Source organism: Solanum dulcamara, chromosome 1, assembly GCF_947179165.1.
Source record: "Solanum dulcamara chromosome 1, daSolDulc1.2, whole genome shotgun sequence".
Lineage (NCBI taxonomy): Eukaryota > Viridiplantae > Streptophyta > Magnoliopsida > Solanales > Solanaceae > Solanum > Solanum dulcamara.
Genome location: NC_077237.1, coordinates 3,891,475 through 3,910,459, shown reverse-complemented (window position 1 = coordinate 3,910,459; position 18,985 = coordinate 3,891,475). Strand labels below are relative to the sequence as shown.

The window sequence follows — 18,985 nt, the reverse complement described above, 5'->3', positions numbered from 1 at the left end:
ACAGTAGAAATATAAAACATAAACTTTGATTTTATATTCGATTTTGACACCAGAGAAAAACATAGTAAATCTGATGTATGAAAATATTAAAACATATTAAATCTGATACATTACAGTTTATGTATCAGATACATTAAAAGAAGCAGAATCACCTAAAATGTTTACTATAAAAAAAAAACTACTAGACATCAATCAGTTCTCCTTGGTTTGGAGAGATGTCTCTCCTAGTTTTTTTTGGATCGTCGTTATCGCTAACACAACCATCCATGGCCTTCTGACAATAATATCTCCACCTATTGATGATTCAAAATCATCAAGAAAATTAGCCCTATATGCCATTCCGAATCTCAATGGGTGGGACGGGATCTTCTTGATGACGTATTTCATTTCCTGCATTGACATGAAAATGGTTAAATACAACTTGAACTTTATACATAAATACGATGTATCATATGCATTAAAATATCTGATGCATGAGATGAGAATCTGATACATACAGAAGATGTATCAGAAACAATTATATATTATATTCTGATATATAAATGTAGAAGTATCAGAATCATTAAAACTTGAAACATCAAAAAATGGCACTTACACATGATGTATCAGAAATAGTAAATCTCCAAAAAATTGCATTTGAAAAAAACATTATGTATCTGATACATAAATGTATATGTATCAGAATCATTAAAACTTGAAAATAACAAATACTGAGACTTAAAGATGATGTATCAGAAATAATAATTCTCAAAAAATTGCATATGAAACAGACATTATGTATCTGATACATAAATGTAGATGTATCAGAATCATTAAACTTGAAATAACAGAAACTGAGACTTAAACATAATGTATCAGAAATAGTAAATCTCAAATAATTGCATTTGAAAAAGACATTATGTATCTGATACATAAATGATATGTATCAGCTTCGTTAAAACTTGAAACAACAGAAACTGACACTTAAACATGATGTATCAGAAATAGAAAATCTCCAAAAAATACATTTGAAAAAGACATTATGTATCTGATACATAAATGTATATGTATCAGAATCATTAAAAATTAAAACAACAGAAACTGACACTTAAACATGATGTATCAGAAATAGAAAATCTCCAAAAAAATACATTTGAAAAAGACATTATGTATCTGATACATACATGTATATGTATCAGAATCATTAAAAATTAAAACAACAGAAACTGACACTTAAACATGATGTATCAGAAATATAAAATCTCCAAAAAAAATTCCTTTTAAAAATACATTATGAATCTGATACATAAATGATATGTATCAGAATCATTAAAACCTTCACAAAATTTTCATTCTAAAACAAAAAACTTAATTGAACACATACCTTTGGGAGATTAGGGCGTGTTGTAACCCTTTCAATCTTGTTGTCTATTTCTTTGGGTGCATGTTTAACTGTAGCTTTCGACTTCAATTTCTCACGTAGCTTATTCATCACTGTTGGATCGTTACGATGTTTGGATCTAATTTCGTCGTAACCTTCCCAAGACGAATCAGAACCAGGAGAAACAAGAATTCGTTGATTTTTAGTGGACTGTTTGAGACCATGAACGGATTTCATTGAAGGAATGAGAAACAAAAACGGAAAGATTTACAGAAGAAAACAAATGATAAAAATTTAGAAGATTTTTCAAAGATTTTCAGAAGAAATCAAAATATACAAATTTTAGGAGAAATCAGATTGAATGAGGATGAAGTAAAATTCCATATAAGGAAAGATTGAAATATACCTTATTTGGAACCTTGAAATTGATTAACAGTTGAAGAGTAACAAATTAACTAGAGCAAATTAGGGCAAGAATATAGGAATAGGCGGATGTATCAGAGAGGTATAGAGAGAGAAAGGAAAAAGAGGGAATTTGGAATTTTTTTTGATGTATATGGAAATAAAAGTAAATATATTAGGGGAATATGTGTAAAAGGGTAATTTACCCTAAAATTTTTCATTATTTAAGAGTACTCACAATCTAGTAATATTGGTGATGTTCTCTACGTAGTAAACGTGACTTCATTTGACACTCACAATAGTTTTTAGGAAAAAAGGAAACCATTTTTAACTAATTATGCTAAATGAAGCATAGTTGAAATTAATAATTACCGGAAAAGTAATTAAATTGAAGAATTAGATTCACTCCGATATTTGTTGAAGTCATTTTCTTAGAAAATTTCAAAATGAATTATTGATAATTTGCCAAATAATTGATAGAAAAAATATCCAAATACCAATAACAATAATATTATATCTTGTATAATCTCGTAAGTTAATTTTGGAGAAGATAATGTGAATGCCTTGTCATTTACCTTATAAAGGTGTATAGTCTAATAAATCCTCGATTTAAGTGAAGCATATCCAAAATAAGTATGACAACAAAATATAATAATAAAAATGTCATGTTCAAATAAAGAAAATAAAGAAGGGACGAATAACAACAGTATAGAATATAATAATTAAATTAAAAGTAACAACTTATAATAACAAAATCAAAATATAAGATTGTAGGAAAGTAAAAATAACAATACTAATAAGAAAATAAGATTGAGACTCAACTATATATTAACTTTTTACCCGAGTCTCAACTTTCATATCTTCTTATTTAAGATCATATCTTCGATAAGATCTCTATATTCTCGGACTCATTTGTTCCGGGTCATGCCCGTTTTGTTTAAATTATTAGGGTTTTAGGGTTTTTCAGCAAAAACCCTCTACTCTTTCCTTCAGATTTCAAAACCCCAAACTTTCTGTGTAAACAAAAAAATGGGTAGCAGCCAAGCAGCAGTATCATTCCTCACGAACATTGCACGCGCCGCCTTCGGTGTCGGAATCAGCGCCACTGTTCTCAACTCCTCCCTCTACACCGTCGACGGTGGTCAACGCGCCGTTCTCTTCGACCGATTCCGAGGAGTCATCGACGATACCGTCGGCGAAGGTACTCATTTCCTCGTCCCATGGCTTCAAAAGCCTTTCATCTTCGATATCCGTACTAGGCCACACACATTCTCCTCCGTCTCCGGCACGAAGGATCTCCAGATGGTCCACCTCACCCTCCGGGTCCTCTCGCGCCCGGAAGTTTCACGCCTCCCCGACATTTTCAAAACCCTTGGTCTCGAGTATGACGAGAAGGTTCTCCCGTCGATCGGAAATGAGGTAATGAAAGCCGTCGTAGCTCAATTCAACGCCGATCAGTTGCTCACTGAGCGTCCACAAGTCTCAGCTTTAGTTCGTGAGAGTTTGATTCGTCGTGCTAAGGATTTCAATATTGTGCTTGATGATGTGGCGATTACACACTTGTCATATGGTGCGGAGTTCTCTAAGGCTGTGGAGCAGAAGCAGGTAGCTCAGCAGGAAGCAGAGCGGTCAAAATTCGTGGTGATGAAGGCTGAGCAAGAGAGGAGAGCAGCAATTATTAGAGCTGAAGGAGAAAGTGAGTCAGCTAAGTTGATTTCGGATGCTACTGCAGCTGCTGGAATGGGTTTGATTGAGCTCAGGAGAATCGAGGCGTCCAGGGAGGTTGCTTCAACCTTGGCTAAGACTCCCAATGTGGCTTACTTGCCTAAGCAAGGCAACATGCTTCTCGGTCTCAACGCCACACGTTGAGTAGGTAATTAGGTTTACTATGTTGAGTTGTTTTAAAATAATCACGTACTATTTAATTTGCTTCAATAGTTACTATGAAAATGTGCTGAATGAGATCAAGAAACAATGCAATATACAGTTAGGGAATCAGGAGGAATCAAATAAGGACATTTCTCTTTCGGAAAGCTACCAAATTGTGCCTTTCGTTTCATCAGTTGTATGGTAATTTTTGGATAATTTTTATTTGAGTTCAGATTCTGAAGTTGTATCTTTTGATAAGTTCGAAAAGCTGCCAAATTGTGCCTTTTGTTTCATCAATTGTATGGTAATGTTTGGATAACTTTCGTTTGAGTTCAGATTCTGAGGTTGTATCTTTTGATAAGTTCTATCTATGTTGGGAAAGCTTATAATTTCAAATGTCTTTGTTTCTTGTGATGTATCTGTAACTTCTACTACTTCTTTGGAGTAAGTAACTCGGTGGCTCGGTGCTTTTACGTATTGATAGATAAAGCTTCTTTGGATTTTTAAGCTTAAATGCTAGTGTTGGATAAAGCTATGTTTCCGATCAAGTAGAACTGCAATATTTATAGGTTAGATAGTCCAAAAAAGGCAAGCTTGATGTATTCATCTTGTTTAAGAATGGAGCTGGGGCACTGTCAAGGAAGGAATTTAAATGCTGATGTAACTAAGAGCTTCATAGTCAAATCTTTAAGGCCTTTTGGGAAGAATTGCCATTTTTTTTCCTTGTAGAATGAGAGTGAATGGAACGAGCTATAACAATGTGAGAGAATCCTGTAATACTAAGGTGTGAGTAAATAATCGTTGTCATATTGATCAACTTTGGTTGAGTAGGCTAGATCATGTGTTAGTAAGAACTTAGACCAATGTAATGGCTAGCATGGGAATTAGGATGCACGAAATCATGGTACACTTTGGGGAAGTGACTCATTTGTTTTGTAATAGACTGACTGCTTTATATGTTTACTTACTATCACTACTAGCTCATTTTAGCCTTGCAATGATTCGGATCTTTGCACAAGCAGTTTACCTTTGCTCTTCTGACTTTGAAGGTAATGGCTTTGGGATGAAAAATATAATTTCATGCTGATATAACTTCGCCTTGGGATGAAAATATTGTTAATTTCATCCATGGTATTGTTCATTTTAGCTGTAGGCTAGGTCATATTCCGTGTTGATGTCTTCTACATCAGTAGCTTTAGCTCTTTTACAAAAACCGGGAAAGCTATGCCCTTTTCTTTTGTTTAACCAAAGGGGTCAGCTATGTTCTTATACTACGCTATGCACTTGTGTGAGGTGCTTTCTGGGTTACTGGCATAAGATTCAGTTCAAACATCAGCTTTCTACTTGCTCTTACTACTAATGCTTTGTTATTTTAATCGTTATTTCAACTTCTTCTAAATCAATTTGGGTGTTTATCATTATGATTACTATTTGGAGCCAATTGTTGTTTAATCTAGTTGTGGTAATCACTACATTGGTGCTTTCATTGAGAGTACTCCAATGGCAGGGGTGATACTAACTCGATTCAGCGGTCACAACCCAGAGACCTTGTTTCTTAAGGTGGAGCTGTACTTTGATATTCATGGCATCTCCGATAACCACGGATTAGTGGTAAGAGCCCCTCAAGTGAGGGGTGCACATCACAAGTTTGAAGCTTGGTATTTAAGTGGAGAAAGGTGTGCGGCATTGCCCTTGGCAATTTCTTTGTCTTTAAAAAATAAAATATAGTTGAAAGACTTGTCCTCAAGAGACCAATTTGACCATTAATAGGTAAGCAAATCGGAATTTTAATATACAATGAATTAGAAGCAAAAATACAACTGGAAGTTGGTCCATCGATATGTTAGTGTTTAGTTAGAAGCCAGATTCGGATTAAATACAATGAATATGCTCAACTGGCCACAAGCAAAATATATGTGTTTTTCAATTATTCACAAGTCAATACAATTAAAATAATTACTCAATATGCAACATATTACACTATCTTTATTATCAGAAACTTCTGAATGTTCTAAACTATTGTCTCACATGCAAAAACTAATTTACGCGCACATAACAATTAGAACTTATGCCTGATGGATACCAAAATTTCAAGATTATCATTTATGATATCCCGTTGAAGTTATCTACTTTATATATTTTTTCATGCGACTCTATTAATCTCTGTATTTAACAAAACAACACTTTTACCCCAATATCAATAACCTTGTGTATTGGTATTGGGGTCTGGGAAAGTTGATACGCATCAACCTTGTTCTTATTTTGCAGAGATAGAAATCTTGTTTTGAAAAAGAAAAATAGTTACAGTAATATTAATATATACTGAAGGAGCAATTATTAAAGGTTAAAAAAAAAGTTAGTTTGAAAAGTGCAAGAAATCGCTCTCTTATTGGACCACTACGAGGCCCACCTAATAACCAATCTATAAAGGAAACGGCCCACTACACATTTCTCGCACGCACAAAATCTCTATTTTCTAAAAACCGCTCTCACTTTCTTTCTCTAGAAAAAAAACAAACTCTCTTTCTCTCTCTAATACCACCAACACATCAATGGCGTCGCCACGCGAAGAAAACGTGTACATGGCGAAGCTTGCAGAGCAAGCCGAGCGTTACGAGGAGATGGTAGAGTTCATGGAAAAAGTTGTCGCCGCCGCCGACGGCGCCGAGGAGTTAACCGTCGAAGAACGAAACCTCCTCTCCGTCGCGTATAAGAATGTGATCGGAGCACGGAGAGCTTCATGGAGGATCATTTCCTCCATTGAGCAAAAAGAGGAGAGCCGTGGTAACGAAGATCATGTTGCTTCTATTAAGGAATACAGATCTAAGATCGAGTCTGAACTTACATCGATCTGTAATGGAATTCTTAAGCTCCTTGATTCTAAGCTCATTGGCTCTGCTGCTACCGGTGACTCTAAGGTGTTTTACTTGAAAATGAAAGGAGATTATCATCGTTATTTGGCTGAGTTTAAGACAGGTGCTGAACGAAAAGAAGCTGCTGAGAATACTCTTTCGGCTTACAAATCTGCTCAGGTTAGAGTCTTTTGTTTTTGCTTATTGATGAACAAATTATTCGAATTCTAGAGAAAAAAATTCCATAAACTTTGATCTTGTGCTTTTCAGGATATTGCAAATGCCGAGCTCGCCCCTACACATCCAATCCGATTGGGACTTGCTCTCAATTTCTCCGTATTTTACTACGAGATTTTGAATTCTCCTGATCGTGCCTGTAATCTCGCCAAACAGGTCAGTGAAAAGGCAAAAAATATGTCTTTGATCAACTTTTTATCACAATGCCGTTGATTCTTTAGGAATAGCTGCTAATTACATGAATGTACCTAGTTATCTTAATGAATGTTACGATAATTACTTGTAATTAGTATACTGTTAGATACAGTTTTGGTGAATTAAATCAGTTGCCTTTGATATAATGATAGTTGATCTTATAAAAAAAGTGATTTTTATTGTTGATTTGATCATATGAAAGGCCTTTGATGAGGCAATTGCGGAGTTGGACACATTGGGCGAAGAGTCCTACAAGGATAGCACTCTGATCATGCAGCTTCTTCGTGATAACCTCACTTTATGGACCTCTGATATGCAGGTACATACATATTTCTTTCTATTGTTTATACGGTTTTTTGTCTTGTTTCATTCGTTGAACAATTTTATTGATCTTTGCATCTTGCTGATTCTTGTTCAGGATGATGGAGCTGATGAGATCAAAGAAGCAGCACCCAAACCAGATAATGAATGAGCAGCAGTAAAAACTGGTGAAATTTCTTTAGGATTGAAAAATGCCATGTTGTAACTTCTTTTTCATTTGTCTGGATTCAGCACTTTGTTAGTTCTAGATCTTGTGATTTGTAATACCTAAAATCAACCGTTTATTGTTATTTGTTGTTTTGGTTTGTTTCTATGTGGATTTCTCTTGTATTCGGATTATTTCCTTTTTCTCAAAGGAATCACTTATTGGGAAGTTGGATCTACTTTTTAATCCACAAATTTGGTAGCTTCTCCATTTCATATTACATGGATATATATTCAAAAACTTTGTGCCAAATTAGGCATTGGGTCAAGATTGAAGTTTCTGAGCTTCTCCATTTCATATTTACATGGATATATGTTCAAAGACTTTGTGTCAAACTAGGTTTTGTCTCAAGATTGAAGTTTCCGAGCTTCTCCATTTCATATTTACATATATATGTTAAGAGACTTTGTGCCAAACTAGGCTTTGGGTCAAGATTGAAGTTTATGAGCTTCTCCATTTCATATTTACATGGATATATGTTCAAAGACTTTGTGCCAAACTAGGCATTTGGTCAAGATTGAAGTTTCTTAGAACCTCATTTCTAGTCTTGCATCTGAACATTGACCTCAAACTTTCATCTTTCTTTAATTTTTGGGTAGGTATGACAACTAAGCTAGCATTATATTTTATGTAACAACCCTTGTGAAAAACGCTCTGCTCTGTTTCTGGGTTGTTAAATCTTTGTTTGTTGTACTCTCTCCATTCCGAAATACTTGTCATGTTTCCTTCCCGCGAGTTAAATTGAATTAGGTTAATATTTCAAATTTGGATGTTCAAAAACTATCGGTAAGTACTATATAAGTTGCAATGCTTATATTGGTTGAAGTATATAATTTGAGTCTCGAGAAGTGAAACATAACAAGTATTTTGAGACGAGGAGTAGTAAACAAGAGTCCTCCCTACTTTGTTTGTCCCATCTGAAAATGACTTGCCTATGGCTCTTGATTTAGTCATAAAGTGTTTGTTCTACTAAATATTACTAGTACATCACTTTTAATTATGCCAGCAAGGTGACCACTCACTTTGTTCATTTTTCTCACAAGGAGGGACCTACTCTTTCTTTTAATTAGATTAAATTTTCAGAGGGTGTGGGGCAACACATTCATATCACTAACTAGCTGTCTACTTTCTTGTCGATTCTCTTATGATGTCTTAGTTTGAAATTTGAAAGCTATCTAGTGCTATAGCCTTTAGATATTGCTCCTTAGTGAAGAAGCTATAGTATAAATTACTCAGATTTGGATAAGGCCCTTTCTTTAGTCATAATGAAAGTTTTGTCTGTTCCTCTTTTCAATATCACTTGTTCAAACCTTGACTGTAAAAAGGCAAAAACATTGCCTGGTATACCATTCAATACTTCAACTGCTATGTTTAAAGCATTCTTCTTAATGAGTAGAGTTGGCACTAGACACTTTTTCCTCTGCTTTTCAAACTTTACAGTTGGATTTATGTAGGCAACTTTTGTAGTCAATCAATTTGGAGGTATTTTCCAAGTTGGCCAGGTAGTATTGAGCCAGTCTTTTTATCCGACAAAGTGGTTATAACTTATCTTTTTCAAATCTTATTTGTGGGTCACATAAGGTATGTTGTTGGCAGCATAGTATTGGGGTATTAAGTGAACGGTAAAAACTTACCTTCTCTAAATACTTATATAACACACTTTGTATATAATTCGTATAGTTTGATATAAACATGGAATGGATGGGAGTAAGTTTTTACTTGAATGAAACTATTGGTCAAATGGATGTGATGTAATATAACATGCTGTCTGTAGTCTGCGTAACTGATAACAACTTTCCAATTTTGTCGTGTGTGATGTGGATGCGTTTTCCACGTTGTATCCACGTAGGACATAAAGTATTTGAAATGCCATCTAATGTGATAGACTTGTAGAAATTAGTGCACTAATTGGAATCTAATATGTCATTTGGTGGTTCAAAAGGTCATTTATTGAATGGTTTTGTTGGCTGCATGTTCCTTTGAAATTGTAAAAGTGGGGTATAGGTCTGATTAGATTTTCATTCTTATCATGCAAAATTTTGATTTGCTGTCAAGATTCACCAAATAATTAAAGTAGAAAAGAAGCAGAAACGAAAACTAAAGCACCCACATGGTGCAATGAATTAGAGTTCTCAAATTTGAATTTTAGATATGATAATATTTTTGATAGGAAGTCCTATCCCTTCTAATAGGGTTCTATCTGAAATAGGAAAAAAAATGAAAATTAAAAAGATGGGCCAGAGCGGGTTGAGTTGTTTATTGTCTTCAAGGCAGATTAATATACGTACTAAATTTCTTAGCGTTCTCTCTTTTTCTTTTTAAAGTCAAGGGCTCAAGGGTATCGTAATTAGGGGCAGATTTAGAATATGAGGTGCGGGTATTTGACAACCTAATAACTTTTGCTCGAGCTTTTTATTTATTTTTTCGTTCATTTTTAATTTTGCATGCTCCGTATAAAATATTGATTAATGTGAGTATTTTACTATATTTTTTAGGCTCATTTGGTAATTCACGTTTGTTGAGATAAAATCATAGAATAACTTATTATGAGATTATTTATCTCCAAATTGTAGTGTTATTTTTATTCCATATTTTTATATCCTTTTTTGAGAAAAAAATATTTTTAAAAAATAGTCAGACAATCTTATTTAGAATGATCAACTTTAAAACTTCTTAATTTATCATTAATAAAATGATATAGCCAGAAAATATCAATCACTTGTTTTAAAGCATAAGTTTCTAAACCAATCCAATCCAAATACAATACATCAAAATATTTAGGAAAGTACTGGACCTCATTTTGCTATGAAAAAATATTGATTATATTTTAATTTGTTTCTTTGATTTTAATTTGACACAAAATTTAAGAATAATAAAAAAAAGACTTTTGAATCTTGTTATCTTAAATTAAAGATATGTAAAATGTATCAAATGTCTTTTTAATCTTATGATATTAAACATGTCATTATGTAGAAAGTTAGAATTAAAAAGTTATCAAAAAAAAAGAAATAAACAATTTTTTTGAAACGAACCAAAAAGTAAAGTAAGATTAACAAATTGAAACGAAAAAAAATATTCATGATTTATTTTACTAAACTAGTTATATAAAAATTATACTATGAAAATTTAAAGTTGACTATTAATACTTTATGTCATTATTTAATGACAAAAGATAATATTGAAAAAAAAAACAATTTTTTCTTGATTTACTAAAATCCACAACTCACAAGTATGAAGAAAATTTCTTGTTAGCCAATATTCCCCTTGTAAATATGGTATGCGTACCTTCTGTAGTTTTGGAACTCCATGGAATTTTCTACCAAAAACAAGCAGTAAAGAAAATAATTTGAAATTCACTTAAGCCAAATAATTAAAGGTACTCAGGTTCCCAGTCCTCAAACGAGAAGGATAGAGGGATTACAATTATCCACCTCACTTCCATCACACATTCTATTACAAGATCTTCAAATTCGAAAAATCAATAAAATCTTAATTAATAAACCATTTAAGATTAAAATTTATTGTCTCGATTAATTTGAATTTGCATTAGGAAGAACCATTTATGGAGTAACGTGCTCCCTATTGAAAGACACTTTGTTCCAGAGGCTCGAAACCTATTGAAAAGGTACTATAGAGCTCGAACAGACCTCAGTTAAGAATAGAGAGACTGCAACCATCTCACAACACTCCTCCGTAATATTACGCACTATCTCACGATCTGATGTTTGATTCTTAAAATTTTCTGTAAATAAATCAATTCATTCAAATGAATTACTACATATAACTTGTATATATGTTGGAGCTAGAATCACATTCATTCTTGATCTCCAATGAACATTTAGAATTTGATCCATCAATACTAAGCTAGCGTTTTGCCATAGATATTAGATCAAATTATGAAAATTTGATCCAAAACTGACTCAGAGTCAAAAAGAACGAAGTCTATTAACAAATCAATCCAAAAAATTCCAGGAGAAATGTGACGTCTACTCACAAAAACTTCAAATTTTCCAAGTAAAATTCATGTTCAAACACAACTTCAAGTTCCAAACGTCACAACTTCAAAAACTCAAATTTTCAAGTTTCAACGTCAAAAATTTATGGCCAAAGTGGAGCTAATATTATAGGATACACAAACCAGAGAATGAAATTTTTGAGGATGCAATTTCTTGTATAAATGAAAACACATTTGTACAGCATAGTAAGATTGTTCAATAACTGTACTATTCAAGCTATATTTATATATATTAGAAAAGGTTTTCCTATTCAGAAACTGGTTCTCTCTTAAACATGGAAACTTTTCCTCATTATGAGGTCACCAACTTTTCGAAATAAAGCTTTTCTTCTACTACTAAGATTTCTATCGCTATCTGAATCGTCGTATAGATTTGCATTTGGTTTTCCTGCCTCGTCTGCTAAGGCGGGTGAAGACGCTCTTCTACAATGAGATAAGGAATGTGGTGTACGAGGCTCTGACTTTGGCGTGACTGAAGTTGGATCAAATATGGACCCCTTAAGTGTCTCGTCCTTTTCAGGATCCTCGTTTTTTTCAAGTTTCAGCTCTGTAAGATTAGCCCTGAAAGTTTTCCTGACTTTATGATCATCTTCATGTTCCTCGACCATTTCACTAGGCACATTGACATTGTCATGAGAAGCTGCTGGCCTGTTGATCCTGAGGCGTTCGTTTTCTTTAGTGATAAAATGTAGGGCTTCTTCTTTTTCGGACAGACGATCTTTGAGTTGAGAATTTTCATCTCTAGCTAAGCCAGCTGCAGCTTTTGCTGCATTTGCTTCATTTATAGCCTGTTTCAATATATCCCTCAATTTGTACTTTTCATCCTTAGCTGCTCTAGACGTATCTTCGGCTGCTTTAAGAGACTCTGCAAGCCTTTCTGTCTCGCGCTGAGCCAAACTTCTTTCCTCATCAGCTCTTTTTATACAAGTGATGAACCCCATTTCTTTCCCATTCCACGCTAAAAGTGACTCCTCGTTCTCTAATCTCAATCTCTCTGCTGTATTTCGGTATAGGTCTGCTTCCTTTTTTGCCTCATCCAAGAGCTTTTGATACCTAGCCTCAGTATTCCTAATCATCTCTTTCAATTTCCCCTCCTCCTCTTTCACTTGTTCTAACTCTAATTGAGTAGCACCAAGTTTCTCCTTAGCCTCGGAGGCTTCAGTAGCAACTTCCTTCAACGCTAATGCTAAATCATCCATCGCCTTTCTACTTTTCTCCTCTGCTTCACTAGCAAACTTAAGTTCATTTTTAAGCAAACTTATCTCATCGTTCAAATTCTTAGCCTTCGATAAGGCAATTTTCTCCCTCTCTTGTGCATTGGCCACATCCTCCTTTCCCAATGCAAGTTCAGAGTTGAGGCTTTCAATTTCCTTCTTCACAGAATTTGCAATCTCCCCATTGCTATAACCATTCAAACGCCCACTATTACTTCTCTTCGATAAAGAAGCAGCCTCTAACAACACAACCTTCTCGTGAAGTGAAGCCATCTCAACCTTAGCTTCTTCAAGTTCAATCTTAGCACGTTCAAACTGCCTCGTCTGTAACTCAAACGAATCATAAATCTTCGACTCAGACAACTTCCTATTCTCCAATTCAACTTCTAATTCTTGAACTTTTTTCTTAAACACAAACAATTGTTCTGTTGCTTTAACTTCAGACGCTTTAACACGACCAATGTCCTCTCTCAATCCTCCTAACTCAACATCTTTTTCACCTAACTTAACCTCATATTTCTTCACCCTTTCGAGTTCCATCTTCAACGACTCGATACACTTATCTTTAATCATCAAATCTTCTTGTGTTTTAGAATGAAATTCCCTCAAAACTTTAAGTTCTGCAATTAGTTCCCCTGCCTTTTTAGGTGATAATCCTTCATTAGCTAATTTTTTCATTTCTCTAATTTCAAGAATTGCTCTATTTTTTTCACCTTCAACAAAATTTAATTGCTCTTTTGTCTCCCTTAACTCCTCTTCAACATGTCCCATTTGCTCTTTCATAACCAAAACTCTATTATTCACTTGGTTCTACAAACACCAAAAAGAAAAATTAAAATTTCATCTCTTTACACAAAAAAAATCAAATAAAAATCACAAAAAATTAATAAATACCTCAATTAAATTGTCACTCTTGGAGGGTTTTTTTCTATCAAGAGAAACGACAGCGTTTGAATCAATTTGACACCCCAAAGCATCACCTCTACAAAGCTTTGATGCAGAAAATGTTCTTGAAAATCTCGAAGAATGGCTCTTTTGTCCAAAATCAATGGACCCAGATCTACAAATTACTCAAAAACATCAAAAAGATTCAATCTTTAATTAAATCTCATGCAAAAATTATTTTGTTTTTTCAAAAATCAAGAAAACAGAAACCCATGAATGGAAAAACCTTAACAAACAAATCCGAGAAAATCTCTCTACTTCAAATGAATTATATACACACATACATACACATCAATTTAGAAAATATCGACACCTATATATGATTTCTATAATGATAATAACAAGGAAAAATAAAATGAATATTAAAATGGGGTACCTTGATTTTGAACGTAACATTTTTTTCTTGGTTACGTGTTTGAATCCCTTTTTTCTCTTCGAAAAATCAGCACGAAAAATGAGAAAAATTCAATCTTTTTTTGTGTAATTTCTGAGAAAAAAAGGTTTGTTTTGAAGGTTTGTGGTTTATGATGACAAAGTCCGAAGTTGGCGGGGGTTTTGTTTGGTAAAAATAATGTAACGGAAAAAGGTTATGAAAAGAAAAGAGATTTTGTAAGAATGAGACAAAGTGAAAGGGGACCTATAAAAGGCTAATATATTCGTAGTAGAAGAAGAATTAGAAGATTTTTGCAGACATGGTAGGGGGGTCTATGTGAATTGACTAAATTGCCCTTGATTAAGGTCAACTTTTGAAAATTTAATGAGTGAGTTAATTACATGAAGTTTTCAAATGCTTATAAGTAGTCTTTCGTTCACTTTTATTTATCACATTTGAATTTGACATGCCCATTAAAAAAATAATGAGTGATATAGTTATTTTACCATAATTTTCATATTAATTGATGTTTAATACTTCATCCATCCCTTTTTAGTTGTAGTGATAAGGTTTGACACAATTCTTAAAAAAAAAAATTAGTTAAAAGTGTTGTTTGACTAATATATACCTTATTAATTATTTAATTTTTATCTATATATGTGCATCTTAACTCTAGAATAATAAATGTTAAGGACAAAGTTGAAAAAAAATAATTAATTCTCTTTGAATTGTTAAATTGACAACTATTTTTGAAACAAGTATTTTTAGTATACATGACTACTAAAAAGGGACGGGGGGAGTATTAAGTCTTGCAAATGATTTGAGAATAAGTGATTAATGCTAAGTAGAAACAAATAATTGTCTTTTCTTCATATGTTAAAAGTGACAAGTAAAAGTGAAAAATTATTTTTTGAATATTGGACAAGTAAAAGCAAACTGAGAGAGTATTTCACTTGCAACTATTGAAAGTAGTATTTATTTTTTTTGAATTATTTCAATTGAATTTAGTTCTGTTTTAGTTATGACTGTGGTGTTCGGGGTCAATTTACATATATCTCGATTAATTTTATGAAGTATCGATTACTTTCCACCAGTATAAATATCTAGTAACTTTATTCACCAAGTCGTTGATGGATGATCTCGAAAGAAGAATAGAAGAAGTCTTGCAATGTGATTTTGGGTATATCTCAAGAGACAATAAGTTCCATTTCTTATCCTAATGAAACAACTAAAAAAGGGAATGTTGGTGAAGAATATATGTATATATAATACAACTTTCCCAATCAATCGATGATTTTACTCATGCTTACTGAACATGAATAAGACATTTAGAAGATTAAAAGATGACACGAAGATGATTAGCTTCCAGGCGGGTTGAAGACTTTTGCAGACATGGTAGGGGATCCATGTGAATTGACTAAATTACCCTTTGTTAAGGTCAACTTTGAAATTTATGAGTTAATTAATTAAAACAACCTCCACCCAAATTATGTTATAATTAATTACATGAAGTTTCAATTAAGTGTTTACGTTTCATTTGAAAATACTGAGGTCATTATTTGGACGTTGAAGTGTGGACATAAAGTTTTGAGTTACTAGTGCATACTAAATGAATTTTACTTTTTATGGATGGTTATAACAAATTGTTCATAGTATATTATATTATATTATAATATATTTATTATATTTTATAGTATTATTACAATGAATATAATATTTGGATAAATTGTATCATTTTTCATCGTTATATAATGTCTCACATCAATAATTTAAAAAATAAACCTATAAAAAATATAATACAAAATAGAATTACTATAAAAAGATATAATAAAAAAATAAAAAATAAAATCAATTTATTGCACAAAATAAAATTTCATTATTACCTAATAATAACTTAACAATAAAATATAATAATTAAATTAAATATTATATTTAAACTTACAACATAACGCAATACAATAGGTAACAACCATCCAAATATGTTGCAAGTAACATATGGAGATATTGATTTAAAAGATTAATACAAGTGATTTATTTTTTATATTAAAAAAATCTTTAACTTGAAAACACACAAATTTTCAACTTTAGCAAACTGCCACAAACTTTTATTCATTTCAAAACTTTCAATAACTTAATTGGTTGGCTAAATCTCGTAAATACAAATTTCTTGATAAAAAGAAGGTTTAATGCATAATTTATCCTCAAACTTCGTAACAAAATCCTTTGCTACCCTCTAGAGGGTAATTCAATTAATATAAAAATATTTTTCGTTTTGCATGGAATGAATAGTCAATATTTGACATTAATTTAGATATCGATTAAGATTCTCTAAATAGAATCATATATAAAAATTACACAAAAATAATTATAAATTTTCTTACTTTAATTTGTATAGATAAAAAAATATATGAGATGATCATATTCAATGAAAAAAATATGCAACTCCACAAATATTTCCTCCGTCAAACAATACTTGTCCACTATTGACTTTACACAATTCTTAAGAAACTATAAATAGAAGGATAATTTTATCATATTATTCTTTGAATATAATAAATACAATATTTTGAAAAATGTAATAGGAAAATGACAACTAATTAATAATAAGGATAAATTAAGAATTAAGTGTAAAGTATCTCTTGATTTCATATATTGGACAAATATTATTGGACATCTATTTTTAATATAGTGGACAAGTAAATATGAACAGAGACAGTATTACCTTTATTTACGAAATAAATAGAGGATTGATTATAATAGTTTATGTTAATTTTCATGAAAGATACAAAAGCCCAGTATTTAATTAACCCTTATAGCCATATAATACTACTTTTTTCGTCTCAAATTATCTTTCCTGATATCTAAAAATAATTATTAATCAAAGTTATTTATTATTTTGAAAATTCAAGATAAAATTAATTATTTTTTCTCATTTTATCTTTGTATAGTAATTATTCTTCAACATTATAACCACCTAATAAATAAATATTTAATGAAAAAAGATTATATCTTAAAATATAAATAAAAATAAAATTAAATAATAAATAAAACCTCTATATTAATTTTAAAAAGAGGCGTGCAAAAAATAAAACAAGATAAATAATTTGAGACGGAAAGTAGTTTCTAAGATTAAAATTTTAGACATCTACATCTACATCAATTTTTGGAAAGTTTATGTAATTAATTATAACTTTGAATTTATTAATTTTTATAATTAATAGATGATGAGACATGGAGAATGCTTAGAAATTGAGAGAGTCTGACTTTGTCTAGGGGCCGGCAAACATGACGTTGGAATTTGTTTCAATTAATTATAGTTTAATACTTCAACTCCTGGATTTAATAATGAATCAATTTAAAATTAATTAATTATAATCTCTAATAAGTATTGTAATTAATAAATTTTGTGAGCTTTTACAATACAATTGACGTTATGTTACCTACTTCATAGGAAATTTATATTTTAAAAAAGTCAGAAAATATCAATTTTGAAGAAATTTATTGTGGCGTCACGTCTATTGCAGATTCCCTTTTATGATACCGGGTCTAAATTAATTTTTTCGTTTTCAATCTGGTGTTCGATATTAATATTAAAGCTTTGACTAATTTAAATTTGAATTGTGTAACATTTATTTCTCATATGATCTCTCAATTATAGATATTATATCTCAGAAAGTCATTTTCTTTGTAGAAGAAAATTGAAATCAAGAAGAAAGACGACTTTTTGATTGACCATATAAAAAATCAACCCTGCTAATTACATTGTTGTCACATTGTTTCATAATGTATTATATTGTCTTGTTTTAATGAATACAACGTTTGGATAAATTGTATCGTTTTTTCACAATTTAAAGAATAATACTACAAAAAAAGTAGGATACGGCGTAGAACTACTATAATAAGGTAGAATAAATGATAAAATATGATTATTAATGGAGTAATAAATAAGACAAATGAGGAAAAAAATGACGTAACGACACGATCACACCAAATTAATCGATACAATAAATTTAAATAACAATTAAAACAAACATTACATTTAAACTAACAAGACGGTACAATATAAATAATGAGAACCCTACTGACGAAATGCACCAGTTTTTTTTTTTTTTTTTTGCGTGAATAGATTACACTTTTGAATTTTATGATTACTTTTTACTTGGTATATGCTAAATTTTCACATTATGGCATCTGCATCAAGGAGCGTGGTCTATTCTGTGATATGGCATCTGCATCAAGGAGCGTGGTCTATTCTGTGATATTTATCTTAGTGTTGAATGTAATTTTTAAAAGGTAATTATATTCATCAAGCTAAATTGAATGTCCAAATAAAATTTCAACTTCAAATCAACTTAATTTCAAATCATGGTCAAACGGACCCGTAAGAAGTATGTAACTTTACAAGAAATCATGCCAAAATAAAGAAAGTATGTACGATTCAAAAAAAAATCTAAAATTTCGATAGATCGTCTCCTTTGTAACTAAGCCTATCCCAAATGTTTTCTATCATGCCAGAAAACCATAAATCACATTTAAAAGTCACAGATAACATCACATTACACTTATCATCGGAGCAATAACATGGAATCCAATCTCAGCTCGATCGACTAAGTTTGTAAAGATATGGCACCTGAGCCTAACAACTAGATCTTGAGGGAGGATTGCTCAAGTCCATTCCATAATCAATGTGGACTTTTTACCCATTCTAACAAAGTCATCTCACAACATTGCCGGTATGGCTCGACATACATATATTATTTTGCTAGTAACATACTTTATTTATGATACTTCATATTGTCTTTATCTAGATTATAATATATGATGTTCCATCAGTCCTTTTTATTTGACGTTTAATTAGCCAAAAAAATTTAGTCTAAATAATTGTTACTTCAAAACACAAAGATGACATTCGTTATTTTGAATATTTTCTTTCCTCAAATAGATATAGTCTACCTTTATTTCAATATATGAGGCATCTCTGGGAAATATGAAGGAAG

The 18,985-nt window shown here is 31.7% G+C and overlaps 4 protein-coding genes across 4 annotated transcripts; 2 read left to right on the top strand and 2 right to left on the bottom strand.

Annotated features, from left to right (window-relative positions):
- Window positions 1–157: 157 nt before the first annotated feature.
- LOC129886123 (uncharacterized) lies at window positions 158–1,636 on the bottom strand. The gene is made up of 2 exons (XM_055960674.1): window positions 1,364–1,636; window positions 158–390 (listed from the first exon to the last, which is right to left on the bottom strand). The coding sequence occupies exons 1-2, from the start codon at window positions 1,595–1,597 to the stop codon at window positions 193–195; spliced, it is 432 nt and encodes a 143-aa protein (XP_055816649.1). The 5' UTR covers window positions 1,598–1,636; the 3' UTR covers window positions 158–192.
- Window positions 1,637–2,653: 1,017 nt separating this feature from the next.
- LOC129898376 (prohibitin-3, mitochondrial) lies at window positions 2,654–3,898 on the top strand. The gene has a single exon (XM_055973100.1). It carries the CDS (start codon window positions 2,792–2,794, stop codon window positions 3,629–3,631), a length of 840 nt encoding a protein of 279 aa, XP_055829075.1. The 5' UTR covers window positions 2,654–2,791; the 3' UTR covers window positions 3,632–3,898.
- A 2,193-nt stretch (window positions 3,899–6,091) lies between these two features.
- On the top strand, window positions 6,092–7,619 carry LOC129898360 (14-3-3-like protein 16R). The gene is made up of 4 exons (XM_055973099.1): window positions 6,092–6,663; window positions 6,754–6,876; window positions 7,118–7,234; window positions 7,334–7,619. Exons 1-4 carry the CDS (start codon window positions 6,184–6,186, stop codon window positions 7,385–7,387), a joined length of 774 nt encoding a protein of 257 aa, XP_055829074.1. The 5' UTR covers window positions 6,092–6,183; the 3' UTR covers window positions 7,388–7,619.
- Window positions 7,620–11,606: 3,987 nt separating this feature from the next.
- On the bottom strand, window positions 11,607–14,265 carry LOC129886114 (putative WEB family protein At1g65010, chloroplastic). Its single transcript, XM_055960662.1, has 3 exons — window positions 13,992–14,265; window positions 13,565–13,730; window positions 11,607–13,480 (listed from the first exon to the last, which is right to left on the bottom strand). Exons 1-3 carry the CDS (start codon window positions 14,009–14,011, stop codon window positions 11,726–11,728), a joined length of 1,941 nt encoding a protein of 646 aa, XP_055816637.1. The 5' UTR covers window positions 14,012–14,265; the 3' UTR covers window positions 11,607–11,725.
- Between the last annotated feature and the right edge of the window lie 4,720 nt (window positions 14,266–18,985).